Raw genomic sequence first — 21,537 nt, forward strand, 5'->3', positions numbered from 1 at the left:
CACACACACACACACACACACACACACACACACACACACACACACACCTCTGATACCAAAAATACCCAAAGTGAGTGTGTCGCATGGTGGGTAATGTATAAACGCAAACGCACACACTAAAACGAACCACCCGAACATTATGCGGAATTTTCTCACACGCGGTTACCAATCTTCACTTCCCGCCTCCACAAATCTAACCATTTTATATTTTTCATTTTGGTCGCAATAAGTTCGCCGACAAAGATGAACGAATGACGACGCGAATGGTGTATATGCGTGTATTCAAGTGTGTGTGTGTGTGTGCACTGCGAATGGGAAAAAAGCTATCAACAACGACAAAAACAGCAGCAGCAGCAACAGGAACGAACGATGATGGTAAAAAACATAAGCCAAAATAAAACCAACACAAAAACAATTGTGATTACTACTCGCACACAAACAGCACGCGAAACAGCGGGAAAAATGTCGACAGCATATGAATTATGCTGAGTAATAAAGGAAAAGCATGCATTGCCAACCCGAATCACTATAGCACACAATAATATGTAGTAAAAGTAATTTTTCGATGAAAAAAACTGCGTCAACCACCATATGTGCCGCACATATATCGTTTCATTTTCTAAATATATTTTTTGTTTTGTTTTACATATAACGCACCCGTTCCTTGGGATGAATGTGTATAAGAATAATCGGTTTGTTTTTCATTCCTTATGCGATAACAACATGATTGAATGTTCGAAGCAAGCCGTGCGCATGAAATATAAATAAATATAAGCGAAGGCAAAATGAAGAAATTGTCTTTTTTATTCCCATTTATTTTGAATGAATGAATGATTTCCCCTTGTTGCCCGAATCTTTTCGTGGTGCCCACATTTCGTGTTCATTACAAGCAGCTCGTTTGATCGAGGCATACCAATCTTTTGCGGCGAAATAATGTGGTCCCTAAAAGAAACGTAAAAGTGAGATAGCAACAGCGACCGTCGCGTCGAGGATGGTGGAAAGATCAAGAGGAAACAATGATGTTTCAAAGTGTGGGTTTTCCTTTTGGCAACAAGCACTTTTCACAATTCTTCTTTTCTTTCCTTCTGACCAACTTCAAGAAAGTACTCCATATCTTATTTACCAGCTCCTTTTTGCAATGCAAAGAAAACGAAGATGAAGCATCCATTTTTTGGGGCACGCATATTTACTCGATGCCAGAAATTGTGGAAAATACTATTTTGCGATTTAGTGAATAAATCACGCTTTTACCACCTACAAAAAAATGCACGTAAACCATGAAACGATAGTGGAAAAAAAGTGTGCAATCAGAATTGGCTGAAGCGAAGGATGAAAGATGTGCTCGATGGATGTGTGCGAGCGAGCAAAGTGTGGAGAAATTCGATTCGAAAGAAAGCACACATAAGCCTCAAAATAATGATTGTAGGCGGAGTCACACACATTGGCCAACTCTCATCGACCGAACCAGAGGAAAAAACCGTTGTGTGTACACACAGCAACTCACATTTATGTGGTACACATCCTCGTGGATGAACACGAGCGCACAAGCGACAATAGCTGAACTTACGAACGCGACTAAAGTGCAAAATGTATATGTATACATATAGTCTGTATGTTATATATAGTAACAATAACCACCGCCAAAGTAGTACATTTTTTCCCGGCCACATCGTCGTCGTTCGGTGGTTTCTTTCGTGGCTTGCCACGACGTCCTCCGCAAACCTTTAAAACGTCTTCTTCATCGAAAGCAGCGGCCACATACAAAAAAAACCAATGATTGCGATAACACCGAACCAGAACACAATCATTCCCGAACGAACGAACGACAACGACGACAGCGACGACGTTGCCCAAATAGGAATAAGAACACCAAGAAAAACGCGCACCACCAAAGCGTTCAACATAGCGAGGAAGAGCTATCTGAAAGAGTGAACAAAAATGTGGAAAACACATTACGGCGGCAAATAAATTGATCCACACGCAAAACGGCTGTCGGTTATAGAGCTCCATATCGCTGGAATGATATTGCTTGTAAATTTAATGTGTCTACTTTGAGAGATCGTTGTACATCACGGTTTTTGTTTTGTTTCTCAATCGTAATACGATGTGCATCTCATGCGGCGAACAACGACTACACTCGGTCGCATCGTTCTCTATCCAACGACGCAATCCCATTTTTATTCGACACTGTCTTGGCAACAACGCGATATTCTGGAAACGCGAGCCAAGAAAGGTAAGGGAAAAATATAAGCAACAAAACCGAGACGTTCTCAAAACATTCTTTGAGCTTCGCACTTTATAAATGAGGGGAAAGGTTATATACATTATATCTTATTATTGCTCGCTCGTATTTAGATTCTTTTACGAATTTTTCTTTTTTCCCCATTTTTTTCGACAGCATTTTTCTCCCACTGAACACTTTTTCATGCCGTTCCTTTCGCAACGAAGCATCTTTTAACCTCGAAGGAGAAGTACTTTTATGCTTTTCTCAGAAAAAGAAATGGGTTACCGAGATTCTTTTTGGAATGCTGGTGTCATTCAATGACTGTTTCTTGTTATGAACATTTGAACTCAGCTCTTTTGTTCGATGGAATTTTTTCGATTTAGTCGATTCTTGAATCGATTTTAAGGCTCCCTTCGAAAAAAAAAAAAAAAAACAAAAATCACTGCATATTTGAATTCATTTTTTTATTCAAAAATTATTCAAGACACATAAATCTGGCGGCTTTAAACAATAAAATATCAAAAAATTGTTATATTTTTTTCTGGTGGTTCATCCAAATGACATAAAACATCACATTCGTTTCATTCCAAACTACAATGCGAATTTTGTAGTTTGACTGCTTTTTTTTATTCGATTCACCAAAAAAAGGTTACAGCTCCCATGTGTGTCGTATTGATGAAATTTGTTGCAACATTATCTAAAATACTGAGTGCCAATTTTCCGGCAATCGAAATTCGGTAGCGAGAAAAAATCGTGCGATTTTTTTTGGTTCGTTTAAAAGAGAGGGAGTTGATAGTGGGAGAATTGCAGTTTTTTTTACTCTGTGAAAAGTCGTGTTTGGGTCTGATGCACACATTTTCGGTAATGTCGAAAATCATCAAAACAAATTCGAATGAGAACAACGAACAAGAGTAGAGAAAGAGAGAAAAAACATGTATAGAAGAAGGAAAGGAAAGGTAGAGAAAGGGAGAGCAGGTGCTTAGGCGATAAAAAGCGATTTAATGATACGAGTCAAATATTCACTTCAACATTTAAAATATAACGAAAAAAATCTGCACTGGTCGCCATTAAATAATGGTAAACCAGTAAGGTTTTTACAAGTGAATTCAATCCGATGAGAATTAGAGTCTCCGTACGTTTATTTGTATTTTATTTTGGTTTTGAACATTGTTATCTTATATAATTATATCGTTCAACGCGCATCATAAAATTAGTAATTCATGCAAAATGATATGAAAAAAAAGATTTTCCAAAATGTTCAACATAAAAAAATCAAAACTCCATGATAAAAATCTTTCCATTTAAAATAAGGCCTCTTACCCTCTGTTAAAAATGTACAGCGAAAGCGAAAAAAATCAACGTTTTCGAGCGTTGCCAACAAATTCACGGTCGATGTGCTCTGCATTCTAGCCATATCTCCAGTGGGATCAATTTTATTGAAACATTAAGATGGAAATGAGATGATATTGAAATATTTATTAGTATGATTTCTGTAAACACATGTGAACTTTCTCCTTTCCCCCGCCTGCTGCTGCTAAGCAGTGCTGACTAAAGGGTCCGAAACACTCACGCAAAAAAATGTGCTCGTACAGCTGATGTAAGAGATGATTGGCGGTGGAATGATTAAACCGAAGCACCATTACTGTTTTATCAAGCAAATTCATTTTTTTTCCTCTGAATGGGCGTTTTGTTTTCACTTTTTATTGCTCACATTTTTCCCATAAAAGTCACATTACTACAAAATATGACACTGTTTATTACATTTGATTGTAATTTTCATTCTCTTTCGTGACAATAGAAACCAATCCCATTAACTTTTCCTTTATTGAATATGTGGATTTACTTGTAGAATTTCCGCGTTAAATAAATAAATGTTATGTATAGGGAAAAAAAATTAAACCAATATGTGGATGGGTTCCGATGATGGTCTTCAAGCAAAAATGCTGCAATGCTTGTTAAAATATCTTATAACGAGATGGTAAAGAAAATAAAAATAAAACTTTGGTCACACGTTTCGAATACAAGATGAGATCAAACCAATCTCATATAGTTTTGGTGACCATTTTCATTGATTGCCGGCGAAAACTTACCAATTTTTTTCTGCGTCAATAATAATTGAAATCATCCAAAATCGGTGGAAATTCACCATTGATATCAACTTGTACTTTTATTCGGTGTCGTGTTTGTGTCATGTTCAACTATAAATGCAGCATGTGTACTACATAAACACAATAGGAGCCAACGTATCAAAGTAGGGAAAAAACGATTGGGCAAAAAAATGTGCGACATCGTTGGCACAAAAAATGGGTTTCAGTCTTAAAATGGTATTACTGTTATTTGTGTGTATGGTTCACTGATGTTCACAATTGTTAGGGTTTGTGAGACAACCGAATAAAAGTACTACTCGTTACTCGATAGTCACTGTAGATAGATAGTCATTAAGTGACCCAATAAAAAAAGGATACCATTCTCTTTTGACCATGCATCGAACCGTATACGATGATGATACGTGATACTTGAATGAATCGCAACCAGGTGATGGGATGGGAGCCGAACTGTCGTAAATGGTCCATCGTCGACATCAAATTAAGTGTGTAAAAATACAATGGGTTCTCCTGCTCTCTTTTTCTCGCTCTCTGAATGGCTTTTCTTATTCGAAGCCGATCATTGTAATCATGTGACATCATCAGTTGATTGAACCAATTTGTTTTTTTTTCTTCTTCTGAAGAACAAATGACAATAAAAATGGTGTATTTAGACCAAATGATGCACCCACAACCTCTTTCTATTCTGGTTCGGATACAAAACCGAAAATTATATCGATACATATATATTCACAACATTTGTTATCCACATTCATGAGTGTTGTTCGTTATTTCATTCTCAATAGTGTTTGAATATTTTTCTCTGCCTTTTAATTCAATTTTAAAAAGAAAATGCTTCACATCGAATCCAATTTTGTCGTAGAAAAGTTCGCATGAACGACAGTTTTTAACGAGTTTCATTTTGAAAATGTTGATGATGATCGAAATACCGTAGCACACATAATTACCCTTAATTCTGACTAATGTTTTGTCATATATGAGAAAATGGCTTGAAATAACGTCACACAGACACATGCATGACATAAAATAAGCATAGCGCAACGCACAAACATATAATCTTAACTGAATTATACCACGCTCGCGTCTCCCATTCCTCTCTTTCTCTGTCTCTATGTGTCTCTGTGTCAAAAACGAAATTGAAAATTTTAAATAATTTGTTAGACTGCCACTCGCTTATTTGTTCATTTCATCGTATCACAAGTTTTCGATTGGATGTTTAGGGTAAATATTGGGACCAATTTTAAATGTGTTATGTTGAGTCAACAAAGTAATTCTTTATCACGAAGATTTTTCTCCGATTGTTGACAATGTTATTTTCTCCAAATAAAAATTTAACTTTTTTTTAAAAAATTGATTACAATAAATTCCGAAAATAAAATCTATCACAAAATCTGCTTTAAAAATTGCAAAATTTCCTTCCAAATAGTTCATTGTGACTTCCATGAAAAATGATTTCGTTCCATGAATTGGAGCATGTAAGACCAAATTCAGTTGACTGTAAATAAACATCATATTTCCGGTTCTCGTTTCCTAGGAAATTGCTCACACGTGAATTTAATATGGTATATAAGTTGTTCAAGAAGCTTCAAAATGAGAAAAAAACGCCGTTCATCAAATACATGAAACTCGTGCGCCTTTTCCGATACAAAGAGGTATCATATGTTTACGCTAATAGCTAAAGTGACAACCCAATAAGCAACCCACTTTACCATTTTCATTAAAACTGCTTCAAAAGTCATTGAATCACAATTTTCCGTGCATAGGGTAAAATTTTGAAGCAACGGAAGGTGTTTTTTATGTTATTCCCCGGGAAAAAAGTTCTAAAACAAAGTTCATTATAAATAATCAAAGACTATTAGATTGATAATTTTATTTTTATTTTCATTCGTGCGTCATTTTATGCATACGTGTTTTTTGATTATATCAAATAGAATCGGTTATACGTGAGCATCATTTCACTGTTCAGAAGATCATATGCTATATACCTGCTGTTGCCATTATCGTCAGAAAATGATGGTGCGAAAGGTAACGCGCATTAATATCTCTATATTAATTTACCTTCGAAGCATCACATTTTTCTGTGTAACTCTCATCACATAATGGAAATACTCGCGCCTTTATTTCACACATACTCATACAACCACCTCAATGTTAAATCCAGGCACGATGCGTGCTATAATCTATCTACACGATGATTTTGTATAATCATATGAAGGAAATGGCTTTTAGAATGCTGCTTTCATGTACATTCCTTTTGAACACATCATATATTGTAGCACATCCCGAGAAATTTGTTTCCATTTGGTTCACGTGTTGGTGAATTCATTATTATTATCATTATTATTCCACATTTGCAGAATGGCACGATTGTTGAAACCCTTTTCTTATCATGATCTTATGCGCGCACGCAACTCAAAACTTTTTGAACTAATATTTAGTTGATGCAGTTTATATGGCAGCATATTTAATATCCATTATGAATATCACAGCATGAATTGTGTTGAATGTTTCATTCATTCAATTTTTTTGGGTCGATTTATTTATTCAAATCATGTCATGTGTTAATCTATTGTTTTATAGTTTATACAAAAATGCTTTTGACATAATTGCAATCTCGTCAGCATACGGAAAATGATAATCGTTTTCACAGCATTTTTTAATCTACACTCCCACTCACTACAATGTAGACACTGCATTTTAATGTATTCCACTTGAATATGAAAGATAATAATTTTAAGAACTGTAATCATAGATAAAATTCTCCCCCTCCACGTAATCAATGCAAGTGAAATCAAAAATCGCTTATAATTTTTTGTAAGATAGAGATTTAATTTCTAAGTATGGATTTAATAGATTCGAATTTTGTCCGGATCAATACATTTTTACCATTAGCCCCCTCAAAAGTCATTGGCATGCCCAACTATGATTGTAATACCAATTTTGCGAATTGTTTATATGCATTGTTTTTTTCTTTTCTTCAATAATTTCATTTCAAAAAGATCTTTTTTTTCACATTTCATCCTACATCTGAACTTCTGGAGTGTTTCCAACTTCAAATCGTCCTTTGATCTTTATATCGCCAGTATTCGTCCATCAAGAATCGGAAGTATTCTTTTTTGTTTCAATTAATCTCTATAACAAAAACTTACCTTTCCAATGATAAATAATTCCGATTGCATTCACATTAATGGTAAAATCTCTTGGTTGCTTTTCTTTCTTTTTCTAGTTCTCTACATTCAACATGCATGAGAGAATCTAAATGAAAAGAGATAATCTTTGTGTGTTATATGTTCTAATGTGATATCGGACTTTCTGTGAGGAGTGAGAGCATTTTTGATGAAAGCACATATCATCACAGAATATGTTGCGCATTGGTGTTATAAGGAAAATCTCTATATCTCTTTCAAAATTATGTGTGTGTGTCTGTGTGTGTGTATATATACGACTTCTGTGTCGTTTTGTTGTCATGATTTACATGTTAATGCATTCTGATACTTTGCGAATTAAATGTTGTTTGGATGTGTGTAACATGCTCATCTAGCTCATCGAGAAGACCTCTTAAGAAGATTACTACATATATAGATTTTGTATTGTAACGAAGCGGGCAGATGCCATTATGCTGGTCCGTTTTGCGTTCAAGTCATATCATATGCGAACAAAATGTGCATATCAATTGTATTTAATTTCACCTTTTTCGACCCTCAATAAAATGTTACATGACAGATAAATAGAAAACGCTTCGGTACGTTGCACACGAAATACATACACACAAACTCGAACTCAACGCCATATTTGAAATAGATCCAAATGCTATTTGCATGTGATATTTAAACATAAAAAAAAACTTAAACAACAACCATGTGCAATTCGATACATTAAAACACATTTTTTTTTCTATTCTCATCTGTACTCCTTTCTTTAGATTGATGTGGCCACTACATGTGGGAGTGAGAGCGAGAATGGCAAACTAGAATATTTGAATCCATTAGCATCGACACTTTCTCTCTCTCTCTCTCTCTCTGCGCCTTTCTAGCTATCTCCCTGTCTCTATCTATTTTTTCTATTGAAAAAAAAACATTTTACTTGAAACTTTGAAACTAAAACTCGAGAAAATTGAGTAAAAAACGACAAAGAACATCAAGAAACAAACACATTTGTTGTGCAGTTTGTTTCGAATTTGTTGAAATAAGACATTGTATTGCCCATTCTCTCGGTCTTCGTGACGATCCGATTCAATGGTGGCGATAGGGAAAAAAAGTAAATATGGAAATTTCTCATGAGAATTCAACCAAATGCCTGGACACAGCTGCAGGCCAAGAAATTCCAACTTTATTTATTTGCCATTTCTCCATTCACATTTAAGGGCATGGCGTACATGTGTTTGCGAGTTCAGTGGTTATCAATTGTTCTAGATCAATTCAGCTTGGAAATGATAAGGTCTTGTCCCATTCTCTTTCACTTTATTGTCCGTTCGATTATTGCTCGATTTCAATTCTATCTGTGCGAACCGCACACTGGAAACGCTGGACAGAAGTCAATTTTTTAACAAGAACGAAAAAAATGTAGAAAAAAACGGCAGCAGTGAAGGAACTAATTCAACAAATAAAGTTTAAAATTACATTTTAAATTAGAATTGAATTGTCCTTCGTTTGTGCTTCGCACAATACGGACGAATTAAGTTTCGCATTCGGTTCAGTTCAGTTTCAAGAGAATGGTGAAACTTAGTTTTGTATACATTAGAAAGAAATTTTCGTCGAAACCAGACACTTCAAATTAGATTTTCATAGAACGCTGCACAAATTTCAACAAGAGAAAAATAATACAATCACTTTCCACAGCAGCCAGCAGCGGCAGCAACAAAAGCAAGAACATGGAATGCACTTTTTGGCTTAAACGAAATCTAAAATTGTTTCGTCTGTGTGACAATGCTCATTTTTCTCTTTCGTCCGTCTCTCCACCACTAACGTTATTAAGCGGAAACACTTTTCGACTTTCTCCCATTTCGAACATTTTTATTTCACTTTCGTTTTGCTTACATAATTGAATAAGATTTTTTGTGTGTGTGTCATCTACATGGAAATTACAAACTTTTTTAAATGAGCTTCAACTTGTAATTTGAATTTTAATGGAATGTCCATTCACTAACAAAATGATTTACCCTTGCAATTGGACAAAAAAAATGCCTTTTTGAAAGCCAAAAATTATATCGATCGCTTGCTACATGGATCCAACACAAAATGCACTATTTCGAACATTTGGCGTTGAGCTGCTTGAAGGATTGTTGTTGACGCATTAACCAAAATACATCTATATACCGTAACACACACACACAAACTCCTTTTTGACATTGTATGCCAAAAGCCATATGCCGCATTGAGGCTCATGGGCTCACGTACATCATCACTTTTGTCACCACATAATTAAATTCTCCGACTAAATTATACGGTCAAAGAACGCATATTCTCAATAAGATATACGTCTCTCATGCATTTACATACGCACTGCATGCATTAGACGATAGAAAATCAACCAGGAGAGAGGCTGATAGCAGGATGTGTAAATTACGATGTAAGTAGGGAAATTCTATTGTCGGTTATGCTCAACGGTAAGTGTTAACCGAACCGGATTTGTCATTGATATGGCTGTTGTTATTATTGTTGCTGCTGTCGACGTTGCTAACGATGACTGCGCGTAATAATTTTGCATTCGATACAAATTTAATTTATATGCACATTTTACGCAGCACCACTTCTATTTGTGATATGCATTTTTGAATATATGGAATTTTGCTATATACACCTATATATCGGAATCAAATTTAACATTTTTCAGGTTTCGAAAAGGATTCGATGTACCGAGTGATGTGACAATTTAAATAATAATTGTATTTCTTAAAAATGAAGACATGTGCTTTTTGGCCAGTTGGTTTTTATTATCAATTCAACACCAAATCTGTACCCATTCGATTTTTCGACAAAAAACATCTTGATGCAAATAAATTTTGTTTGAAACCTAAATGATTTTATGAGGGTCCAAAAAGTGTCAAAATTTCTTGAGGAACAAAGAATACGCTATGCGCGACGATTTTTAGGATTTTATTTACACTTATTTTTTTTTCCACATTCCCATGTTTCACATTTTTTTTATTGATAATGTCAATCTCCTCTTTCTATCAAGTGAAACTCGATTTTAATTATTTAGTTATCACAAAGCACTTCTTCTATAAATTTGTTAAATTACTTAAATTTGTTTTATTAAATAATTTCAATATATACAATAATTTATATCAATATCCTCACAAAAAACGCCTATAAAGCTCTAGCAGTTCAAATGGTTTTGTTTCAAAAGTTGGGTGTCAGATGTCACCACTGTGAAATCGTCATTTCATTTCAAACTGTCAAAGTGAAGTCCGAATTGTCGAGAAACATCAGTTTCAGTGACAGACGGAGAACATGATATTAGATTGAAGTACGAAGAGGAGCAAATTTAATTATTTATTTATTTGTGTTATAATTTCGCCTTTATTTATTATATTATTATTATTTCGTATATATTTTGTGTATGTGTCATTGTGTAAACTCTAAACTCCCACAAAAAAGCTCGTTGAACTGACTTTCAACGCAATTAAACGTTGTCAATTTATCAAAAATCAGTATTTCATCCACGCAAAAAATTGTCGTGATTTTTTCCCTTCAATTCGAATAAAAAAGAAACGTATACGCAAAAGTATTATACTCTCGTGAATAAAATTGTTTGGAAACGTCTATAGAAATCCCTTCGATGTTAGCATCTATAGGTTGATTGCATGTGTGCCACTTCGTGTTTAAATTTGCATTTTAATCGGCCTGGAGCCAGTGGCAATGAAATTAGACGTAAATATCTGAATGAATTGTATTTAATTGTTTATCGAAATTATTCATTGTGAAAATGCAAATTTTACAAAAAACCCGACGATTAATTGATTAAGAAAATTTCTAAAAACGTAATCGAAGCAGTTACGTTTTTACTAAAAACGTAGTATATTTAAGCCATTAACCATACATATATTATTGTATTGAATGCGAATGGACGCGGAGAATCGTGATATACAGTCAACAGGAAACTTTTTTACTGGCGAAATAGATCACGATGAAATTAAACATATTAAGGTTGGTTGAAGATTGAAAATTTTGGAACTGGATTAAATGATTCTAAATATTCAAATTGATATAACCACCAGGTCGTAGGAAAGGGTACATATGGGACGGTGTACAAAGCGAAATGGCGAGATTATTTTGTGGCTGTAAAGTACATTGAAGCAGAAACCGAACAAAGCGCGTTTAGAATTGAGGTAAAAACTCCATTTTTCTATTCTTTTTACATCAAGACTTTATACAGTCAATGTATAAACTAAAAAATATTCCATTCTGCACAGTTGCGGCAATTGTCTCGTGTATCACATAAAAATATCGTCGCACTTTATGGAGCATGTACCAAAGAACCTCATGTCTGTTTAGTCATGGAATACGCTGAAGGCGGCTCACTCTATAATGTTTTGCATGGCCGACCGCGAATAACATACAATGCCGCACACGCCATGTCGTGGGCGAGGTAAACTATTTTTATTATTTATTGTATTTTGCTTCGACTGCATTGCATTTTTTCGACTTTCCACAGACAATGTGCCGAAGGGGTTGCATATTTACATGCGATGCGACCAAAGCCCCTTATTCACCGAGACTTAAAGCCGCCGAATTTGCTACTTGTTGATCAAGGAAGAACTTTGAAAATATGCGACTTTGGCACGGTTACCGATTTAGCCACTTTAATGACAAATAACAGAGGTTCAGCGGCATGGATGGCGCCGGAGGTGTTCGAAGGATCCACTTATGCGGAAAAATGTGATGTCTTTTCTTGGGGAATTATTTTATGGGAGATGATAACGCGAGAGCAACCATACAAAAATATCGGTTCAGCTTATGGTGTGATGTGGAAGGTGCATAGCGGTAATTAACGAAGTTCAATGCTTTTGTGAAATGCATTACTTTTCTTTCGAAATCTTATGATCTATGCATTTAACTATGTAAATAGGCATTCGGCCGCCGTTGATAGAAGGTTGTCCAAAACCAATCGAAGAATTAATGACAAGCTGTTGGGATTCATTGCCAGAGAATCGACCGTCAATGGACTATGTGGTGAAAGTAATGCATATTTTATGTGATTTTTTTCCAGGCGCCGATGAACCATTGGACTATTCAAATATTGAAGAGGTAATTTTTTCAAATGCGAATAAATTCATGTGTGTGTTTTATAATTGGATTGTATTACACTTTTAGGTATACGACACAGTGAATCGAGATATCTTAGACACAAACCAAACCAATGATTTAACATCTCAGACACAAGACAGTCGTAGCAGTTTAGCAATGACACCAATCTCAAGTTTGCCAATTCAACGACAACAACCATTACAATCGCGCGACGAAATTGAATCATCAATCAGAGAATTTTCAAGGTTGTGGCCTTCACGAGCGCAAACCGAACAACATACATCGATCGGTTTCAGTGATTCACGGAATTGCACTGTTGAATCGGGTGATATAAAAAATGATAACTATTTAAAACGAAACGGTGCACTTATTGCGGGTGGCGTTCCATTGCCACCGCTAACATTGAAAACCGAACCAAATGCATGGGATCTACCATCAATAACCGTTGAACATGAAACCCGTAAGTGTTGATCGTCAAAACTTCTAACAAATTGGTTTGGTTAACAGGCAAGTAAAAAGGTTAATGTTCGGTTGATTGCGTAAACAGGTGTTTCAGTGTATGTCAGCTTATATTTGAAAAGAATAATATAAACAAAATGTCAAAACACAGAGAGAGAGAGGTCCTGCCTTTGACACATTTAAGTTTTAAGTGTATCAATTTGATTCGTCAAATTTAATCGGTCGCACATATGTGTTCAATCAAAGCCCCGACGCTTATCTCACTCAAACAGCTGAACATGCCGAACAAAATAAAAATAAACGGTGCGCGCTCGCGTACGATTTCTTTTTTTGGCATATTTTATTCTTAGTTCAGAGGAGAGAAAAAATCCCAATGCGGAGACTTTATTTCTATTCTTGTTTTTTTTTATGCGATGACTCATGATCGTTCAAACCGTGTTTTATTTATTCTCTCGCACTTTAATTTTGTAACACTTGTTTCTTTTCTGGATACAAAAAAAAATCAATTTTTTTCTCAATCTGTACATTTGATTTTTTTTCACTTGATTTATGTATAAATGCATCAATTCGGTCACATCAAAAGATTGACGATGACATTTTGTGAAATAGATTGAAAATATTCCGTTTACAAAATATGTAGTGATGAATAACCAAAAGAAAATTATTTAAATTCGCTTTGCGCGAAACACACCCGTCTCGTCAACAAATCTTCATTCTTCATCATCGCAATGAAATAAAATCGAATGTAAATATAAAAAAATCGCACCAGCTGTTTGAAACATCTGTAACTATTTGCCTATGTTTTACTGTCATTTCCTTAATTGTCTGACAAATCTAGAGCTTTTTTCGCTGCATTTTTAATTGCATTATAAGCATGCGATGACACAGAATCATCACATTTAGTTTCGATCCATACAAGTAAGGACCCGCACAAACAACCATGTCTTACAACGATTTGATGAATTTGAAACGAACAACAGACACCAACAATCATCCGAATTTATCGAAACACTAATTACATCTGCGTATTTATTCCGAGACGTAATCGATGTGTTTCGTGTTTATATCGCAACATTCTATGGTTGATTCGCAATTAAATAGCACATGTGCAAACAACACAAATGCTAATGTTTCTTTTTCACTTCACTCCTTTTTTTAAGTAAACATACAATTTCAAGACGATTGATATTTAAAACTATATGGCACGGATTTATAATACTTTCTACATTTAGTCACGAACGATCAATTTCTCAAGAAGGATTGTATTTCAGATCGTTTTAATATATGTGCGCTAGTACTGTTGTTTTCTGTCTCAATTTTATATGAAAAAGTTTGACTAAACTAAAGTTTGTTTGAACCGTTGACCCTTGAGATTAAATTGTACTCAATTAGCATGTTTTGTCATGTTTTTACATTGAGCCAAAGTGAGTGATTAAAATTATCATTTTCAAAAGTTAAAAAAAGTTCAAACCATCAGAATAGACAAAATTGGCAGCTCGAATCAATTAGCACCAGCTTGTCGTGTTTTAATCACATGGATCATAATCAACATTCATCATATGGTTTTTTCAATAGTGTACCGTCAGTTTGGTACCCAACTGAATGACAATTTGATCAAGCACACAGCACTTCTACTCTAAAGAATAGCAAATACGTTGCGCTAGTGAATTATATGTACGGATCGAGTGAACAAGTTGCTTACGTTGTATTTTGTCGCAAAAAACATGAATAGAGTATAGTAGTACTTGCTTGTACTTTTTAGGCCTTTTTTTGTTTCTGCTTACCCTTACCTGCTTTTTCTTACTTACGTTTCTCTTCAAAATCAATAATAGTGTGGACGTATTTACAATTTTAATAGATTACGGATTACATTGAGATCTGTTTTCCGATTCACATATGCTTTCCACCCAATTATCAAGTTTTATGATTATATTTGTTTTGAGATGATTTACGCTGCGTTCTTCGAATACAAATGTTCTGTTTAACAATCTATTTGGTAAAAATAAATCCAAAGATGCCTACAAAAATTGCGTTTTTTTCGTTCATCAAACTTCCTGGATTCAATTATATTCCGAGAAACGTGACTAATGACAATCAAGGCATATTCCGAACAAAAATACTACTGCGACTTGTAAAGAATTTCGCATTTCGTTGGAAAATGAATATGCGTGTATTTCATCACAATGTGACCGAACATGATTCGTCAAACGGAGAAAGTCATTTTACCGAATTCAGTATTCAGAGGTGATGCGAACAAATTTTCCACTGCCATAGGCTGCCGTAAAAAATAGATCTTTGTCTATTGCACAGTATTTTTCATATTGCTATTGTCGTCGTCGTTGTTGTTGTATTCACATTTTCGAATGATTCATGCATCCGAAAATAGCTTATAAATTTCTCAGATGTGTGCTATACGGTTATATTTTTGTATCGAACAAACTGAAAAACTATGTGCACTACGAATATTTTTGAAGCCTATTATTTGCGTGATTTCGACATTTATTCGAAATCAACTTTGTATATTCCATTTGGTGAATTAGTCGACGCGTCACAAAATGAAATAATGCGTGCAAATGTAAGGCAAGATGTTTTTGAATTGCACTTATGATAGCCGAGCCGAGAGGAAAAAAAACAGACGAAGAGTAAACAGTGACAATTGTCACTTTCGCTCTCTTGTCTTTGCAAAAAGTGTGACTGCACAAGCTGCATCAGCATATCGTGCCGTGTATGAGTCACTGATGCCATGCAAAGGGGACAAAACAAACGAGATCAGTGAAAATGTTTCTGTAAAGAGAGCTCACACAAAAAAAAACATACACAAGAAATATTCTACGTTTTCAATGTGTTTTTAATGATGTGAACCCAAAATAAACATTAATTTGTGATGAAAATAGCCGCCGCTTACTAAATTTATATACGTATACGCAAATTCGAATTTCCTTCTCGTCGGACAGTTCGGAATGTTTTTTTTTGTGTGTGTTTTGAGCACGATTTTACGCATCCAAATATTGATGTGAAACGAGATACCGTAGATATTTGTACTAACAACATTTCAATCCGCGCAAGCGTCCATTCTTTTATTGTATCATTTTTCGCGTATACTCTTCAGCCAATTCCCCAAATGTTGGTCCATTTCTTTTTGAACAGTAAAAAAAAGTGTTCATCATCTTCATCACTTTCATCACAACAGCAACAATTTGTCAACGTTTACATGATATTGCGGGAAAAAAATACTATTCGGTAATAAACAGAGCAACCATCCCGCCATCAATTTCGCGCGAGCACACAGATGAATTGATTTTTGGTGGAAAGATTTCCATTTGCAAGTAGATTTATAATTTTAACTCGTATTGCGTCGTTGTGAGTCTTTTTGTTGACGGTTTTGTTTATTTACATTTGCCATCCGTTTCTGTTCCTGCACTGACTTGAAATAAACTAATAACGAGCTTTTCCTATGACTTTTTTTATTCATCACATCTCTGTTACAAACGAACGAGAAAAAAAATAAACACATGTGGCAGCGCGAGCGCGCGCTTACACACACGGCTGACTCACCGTTTGCTTTCGAAATTTGAAATCTTCTACTCTAGTTTAAGTAGAGTGACAGAGGAACAACGATCATTTTGAAAATCACATATCGCATTCACACTGGCTGTGTGCAGCATGCTCTGGTTCTATGCGAGGAAAAGAAACACATAAATGTTTGTGTATGTGTACTGAACTTTGTGCTAAACATTCTGGCGATTGCAAATCAGTTTCAGTTTCTGATGTGAAGCCAGATGGTTCAGTCATTCTCGGGACATTCAAAAAAATGTCACCAACAAAAATCGATTGCGATCGACAAGCACTCAAATTAGATAAAAATCGTGTACATAAAATTCTTCCATAAAATCGGCGAGTCGACCAAAAAGAAAAAAATTCACATCATGTGATATTTATGTCCTGGAAAATCACTTTAAAAAAATATGTTTCAATTATGCAAACTATGAGAAGAATAATTTCGTCCGTGAAAACGGAGTCCTTTATGTGAAAAAACCATAGCAAATATTTAATTAGTTTCATTTTTGTGATGTTGACTGAAAACAAATATTTATTTATCGTACTGAACGAAAATGAAAACATTCAAATCGAACGCAATAAATTGGAAGTTTGGAAGAAACTGTGAAAATCGTGAGATCGAACCAAAATTGTTATTCTAAAAGAAAACGAGAAAAAATAACTTGTTGAAAACTATTCACAACTGCAATAATATATTCCGCCGTTTACCGAGTGATTCATTGCAATTTAACGCTTTGAAACAAATGTTTGGGGTTAAGCTACCAAAACCAATAATTTTATTTAAACAAACCGTATAAAGTCAGTGAATGTGCATACATACATACGTATATACAACGCGAAAGACGAAATCTGTTGTTAAAATGCTAATTGATGATGAAAATTATAAATTGTGAATAGAAAATCGATCTCGTTCTCTTGTTCGCTTGCTAACAGATTGACATGAGTCATCATCGCAAACTGTTCGATACATCTATACAAACAAAGTATATATCATAAAAATTGTTGTGCGCGAGCAATTACTGTAATATTCCCGAATGCTATTTGAGAATATTTCGTTTGGCGCAAAACTACTGCCACCGTCGTCTGCCAATGTTTTAGTCAATTCAAAAGAAAAATCAGACTGTTCTACAGATGTTGCCAAATCATCATTCAAATTGATGTATTTGATTGTGGCATGAGAGAGAAAAAAATATGTATAGAAGTGTACTGTAGATCATCAACGCTGTTCAAAAGATTTGTTATGTATATGTGATCTTTTCAACTAAGTGCCACTTAAAAATATCGTACTTTTTATTACACATACATTTTGTGGTGAACTAAAATCAAAATAAGTCGGCCAGTTGAATGTTCACCAACGTACAGAGCAAATTCATACTGGCATGAATGCACAGCAAATAAAATTGTTTTGATGAAAAAAAAAAAAAAAAAAAATAGTTCAACGAAATAAAATGTGTGACGGATCAATTACCACAATGGTGTCAAATCAAAGCCGAATGAGATATTGTTGGATTATTTATTGTAGGATTTTATTTTATATTAGTCATTTATAAATTGTGAAATATGAAAAAATTCATTTTTAACCAGGTTTTGAATTAAATTACGGTAAAATGAGAGAAAATTTATATTGTTTTTCATTGTAGCCAATAGCCAAAGCAATGAAAGACTGCCATCCACTGAAACCAGATCAACTGCAATCGCATCATCTTCAAATAATGCACGTACCCTTCTTGGCAATGTACTCAACACCACAAATCCAACAACATACAAAAATTCACCAAAAACAACAACGACCACGACCAGAGACAATTTTGATGAAAGCAACGAAGCGAATGGAGGCGCCGATAATGACGATTTGTCATCCGATCAATTACATTTAATGCTAGAGCCACATTTAAGGCCAAAACCACCAGATCCAAATAGTGATTTGTCGAAAGAAATCTACGAAGAACACAACCAGCTTGCCAAAGAATATTTAAAGGTTCGTGCATTGCAATATTGTAATTTGCAGAGAGAATCTGTCGGAATGCCAATTATTTTATTACCTTTTTTCATTTCATTGTCAATTTTAGATCCATACTGAAATAGCATATGTCACAAAGCATCGGGATGAGGTATGTTATGATTCACACTGATTCGTATTGTTTACTCTAGATGATAATTATTCATTTATTTCTTAGATCCTATCGCGGATGGATGCCAAAGAACGTCAGGAAAGACTGGAGATTTGCAATAAATTAATGGAAAAGGTGAGCATATTGGTGTAATTCATTGTATTTCATATTCAAAAATGTGATATTCCTCCTTTACAGGAGGAGCTCATGCAATTTCAAGCAAATTTAAAAAGGCAATTGGAACTGATACGGCTTAATACGAGACCTAATGTAACGGTTGCCGCACCGACTCCATCCACAACGCCCCGGACACCATTCAATCGACAAAATAGCAATACAAGCACCAACGAAGATGGATGGATTTTAGTTCAAAAGCCACCTAACGAATCCGACGCTTGAATTTTGTATGAAATCTTACCAGATTACAAGTGAACGACATGAATGTTCACAGTTCTAGAGTCATTATTGTGTCCGACGTCATTCTGATCAAAAAGTCAGCCAGAACGAGACGATATATTTACGATTTGTATGATCACACAACTTTAATGACAAAACCATGGTTTTAAAATAGAAATGGTTTTATTGACTCTGTTTTCAAATTTAAACTTGTATTTTTTTTTCTTTAAAGTCATTGAAATTCAATGATTAAGTATATTATTGTGAGTCTTATATTATGTAATGTAAAGTGTAAACCGAATTTTTATGCTACTGATTAATAAATTTTATTGTAAAATGACGAACAAATGTATTTTGTGCAGGTTTATAACATTTTGAATTGATGAAGAACAGAAAAAGGTAAGATTCCTCTGAAAGTCACGAAATGGTCATGATGAAATATCGAATGAAGCCCTTAAGAAGAAAAGAAGACTATGGAAGTTATCGGAAGAAACTATTTACTGATTATTTCCGTGACCAAGCAACTAAAGAGTGATCTTAAATCTTTTTGGAAACACATCAATAGCAAACGCGTTTCGAATAGTATCCCAATATCTGTTATAAGATGAAGATTTCAATATGAGCGAATTTCATCAACAATTTAATAATTTAATCCAAAACTAACAGTAAAATACTGTTTCATTTTATAGTTTTTTTTTTGAAAATTTTAAATGTTCATATATATTTGAATTGTAATCATTTCCGAATGAAATAAACATCCTTAAAAAATTACACCTTTTGAATTTCTGAAAAGAATATCTTTAAAAAAAATCGAATTTATTATCTAATAAGAATTAAAGATAGTCTTTGTACCGTCGAATAAGAATAATTCTTTCTTATATGATTTATGTTATTCCAATTCGAACAAAAAATGTGTTAAATTTATGTAAAAATTACAAAAAAAAATATCTTTATTTTTACAAAAATATTGCCATAATTTTTGGGATTTTTTTTTCGTTACAAAGAGAAACTTGTAAGTGACGCCAAAGTGTCAAGTGGTGAATCGTCGTACTATTTGCAGTGTGTGCAAGTTGCGCGCTCAATCTCAGTCGGTGCAACACACGCATGTTCTCATTGTGATTAATCATCGTTCAAGACTCAAAGCATTCACATTAAATGTTAGTCTTTTATTTGTGCAAAAAAAAACTCTATTACAATAACTGTACTCTATAATTGAATTGAAGTGGAAGACCATAAAACATTTATGTTTTATTTAATTGTATTCACATTTGCATTATATTTTAAAGTTAAATAAAAAAACAAACAGATCGAACATTGGATCAAAGCATTGCCTATCATTATTCGCAATATTCAATTCATTTGTCATCGTTCAAGGAAGTCACATCGAAGAAGAAAACCCACCAAAAACCGTAAAAATGGCCATTGAATGCAGCATTTGTTATGAAATTTTCGATAAAGACAATAGTGAAGTGGTCGTCACAAAATGTGGTCACATGTTTCACACTGGTAATTTTCAATTTTGATGAATAATTATAAAACACTTTGTTTGAAATTGATTCTAAAGGTGATATATATGATCTAATTTGTAGATTGTTTGAACGATTGGTTAAAGAGTTCGAACACGTGTCCACATTGCCGTGTCACCATACGTCGTAAAAATGAATTGCGCAAAATTTTTGTCATTAACAGTCGTAGTAGTATGTTCGATACAACAAACAACGAAATTCGTCAACAATTGGAAAGAGAAAATAATGAATTGCTTCGTCAATTGGTAAAAGAAAAAGAAGAAAGGAACAGTTTAATTTCCGAAAATAAGCGACTCCAAGAAGAAGCAAACGATTTACGTTCCCAGATTTCCGCGTTGAAGCATCGCATTGAGCAAATCAAAAAAGATCACAATGGCAACATCAATAGAGCAGCGATGGTACACAAACAATTCAACTCGGTCAACCCGTTATACGCACACGTAAAAAGCAAAGTGTCTACCGCTTGGAAGAAGAACTAAAGTCAACACGAAGGCAAACATCGATCAAAATCAATTTAATTCTATTTTTTGTTGCGTTTAATTTAATTGTAGCTATTCTGTTGATTCAGTTATCTCCATTTTTTATGTTTAATTGTGTTTATAAAAAGTATTTTTTTTTTTAAGTTTTGTCAAACATTTGCATTGTAAAGTTAATTTGTTTAAACAAAGATGAACCATCGGAACATTTAATAGAGGCTAAAGGGCCAGAGCACCTGTTGTTCATTATTCGCAGTACTGGTGACAGCCAATTCATTTAATAAAAGTTAGTAAATCTATCGTTTAAATTAAAATTCACGAATCAAAATCGAAAAGCAAACCGAAAGAAATAAAAAATATTCAATCCGGATAACGGTTAATAAAAATGATAATTTAATTAACATCTAGAGGGTAGACACCTTGGCAAAATCAA

General features: G+C 34.3%; 2 protein-coding genes across 3 annotated transcripts; both read left to right on the top strand.

The window, feature by feature from the left end:
- Nucleotides 1–10,779: 10,779 nt before the first annotated feature.
- On the top strand, nucleotides 10,780–19,442 carry LOC116344782 (mitogen-activated protein kinase kinase kinase 7). Of its 2 annotated transcripts, XM_031773522.1 has the most exons (11): nucleotides 10,780–11,201; nucleotides 11,406–11,477; nucleotides 11,549–11,659; nucleotides 11,744–11,919; nucleotides 11,986–12,314; nucleotides 12,400–12,578; nucleotides 12,645–13,038; nucleotides 18,236–18,573; nucleotides 18,665–18,706; nucleotides 18,773–18,841; nucleotides 18,905–19,442. In XM_031773522.1, the coding sequence occupies exons 1-11, from the start codon at nucleotides 11,190–11,192 to the stop codon at nucleotides 19,103–19,105; spliced, it is 1,923 nt and encodes a 640-aa protein (XP_031629382.1). In that variant the 5' UTR covers nucleotides 10,780–11,189; the 3' UTR covers nucleotides 19,106–19,442. The 2 variants fall into 2 exon arrangements, with proteins under 2 accessions (XP_031629382.1, XP_031629381.1); XM_031773521.1 differs by having other exon boundaries at nucleotides 10,780–11,477.
- Nucleotides 19,443–20,210: 768 nt separating this feature from the next.
- On the top strand, nucleotides 20,211–21,537 carry LOC116344783 (E3 ubiquitin-protein ligase TRAIP-like). The gene is made up of 2 exons (XM_031773523.1): nucleotides 20,211–20,608; nucleotides 20,692–21,537. The coding sequence occupies exons 1-2, from the start codon at nucleotides 20,518–20,520 to the stop codon at nucleotides 21,105–21,107; spliced, it is 507 nt and encodes a 168-aa protein (XP_031629383.1). The 5' UTR covers nucleotides 20,211–20,517; the 3' UTR covers nucleotides 21,108–21,537.

This window comes from Contarinia nasturtii, unplaced genomic scaffold (genome assembly GCF_009176525.2).
Source record: "Contarinia nasturtii isolate CC-2019 unplaced genomic scaffold, AAFC_CNas_1.1 Cnas_scaffold_1182, whole genome shotgun sequence".
Classification (NCBI taxonomy): domain Eukaryota; kingdom Metazoa; phylum Arthropoda; class Insecta; order Diptera; family Cecidomyiidae; genus Contarinia; species Contarinia nasturtii.

Coding starts and splice junctions, on each gene's coding strand:
- LOC116344782 (XM_031773521.1), top strand. CDS start 11,388: ATGCGAATGGACGCGGAGAATCGTGATATACAGTCAACAGGAAACTTT. Junction 13,039..18,235: donor AACCGTTGAACATGAAACCC/GTAAGTGTTGAT, acceptor TTTTCATTGTAG/CCAATAGCCAAAGCAATGAA. Junction 18,574..18,664: donor TTGCCAAAGAATATTTAAAG/GTTCGTGCATTG, acceptor TGTCAATTTTAG/ATCCATACTGAAATAGCATA.
- LOC116344783 (XM_031773523.1), top strand. CDS start 20,518: ATGGCCATTGAATGCAGCATTTGTTATGAAATTTTCGATAAAGACAAT. Junction 20,609..20,691: donor TGGTCACATGTTTCACACTG/GTAATTTTCAAT, acceptor TCTAATTTGTAG/ATTGTTTGAACGATTGGTTA.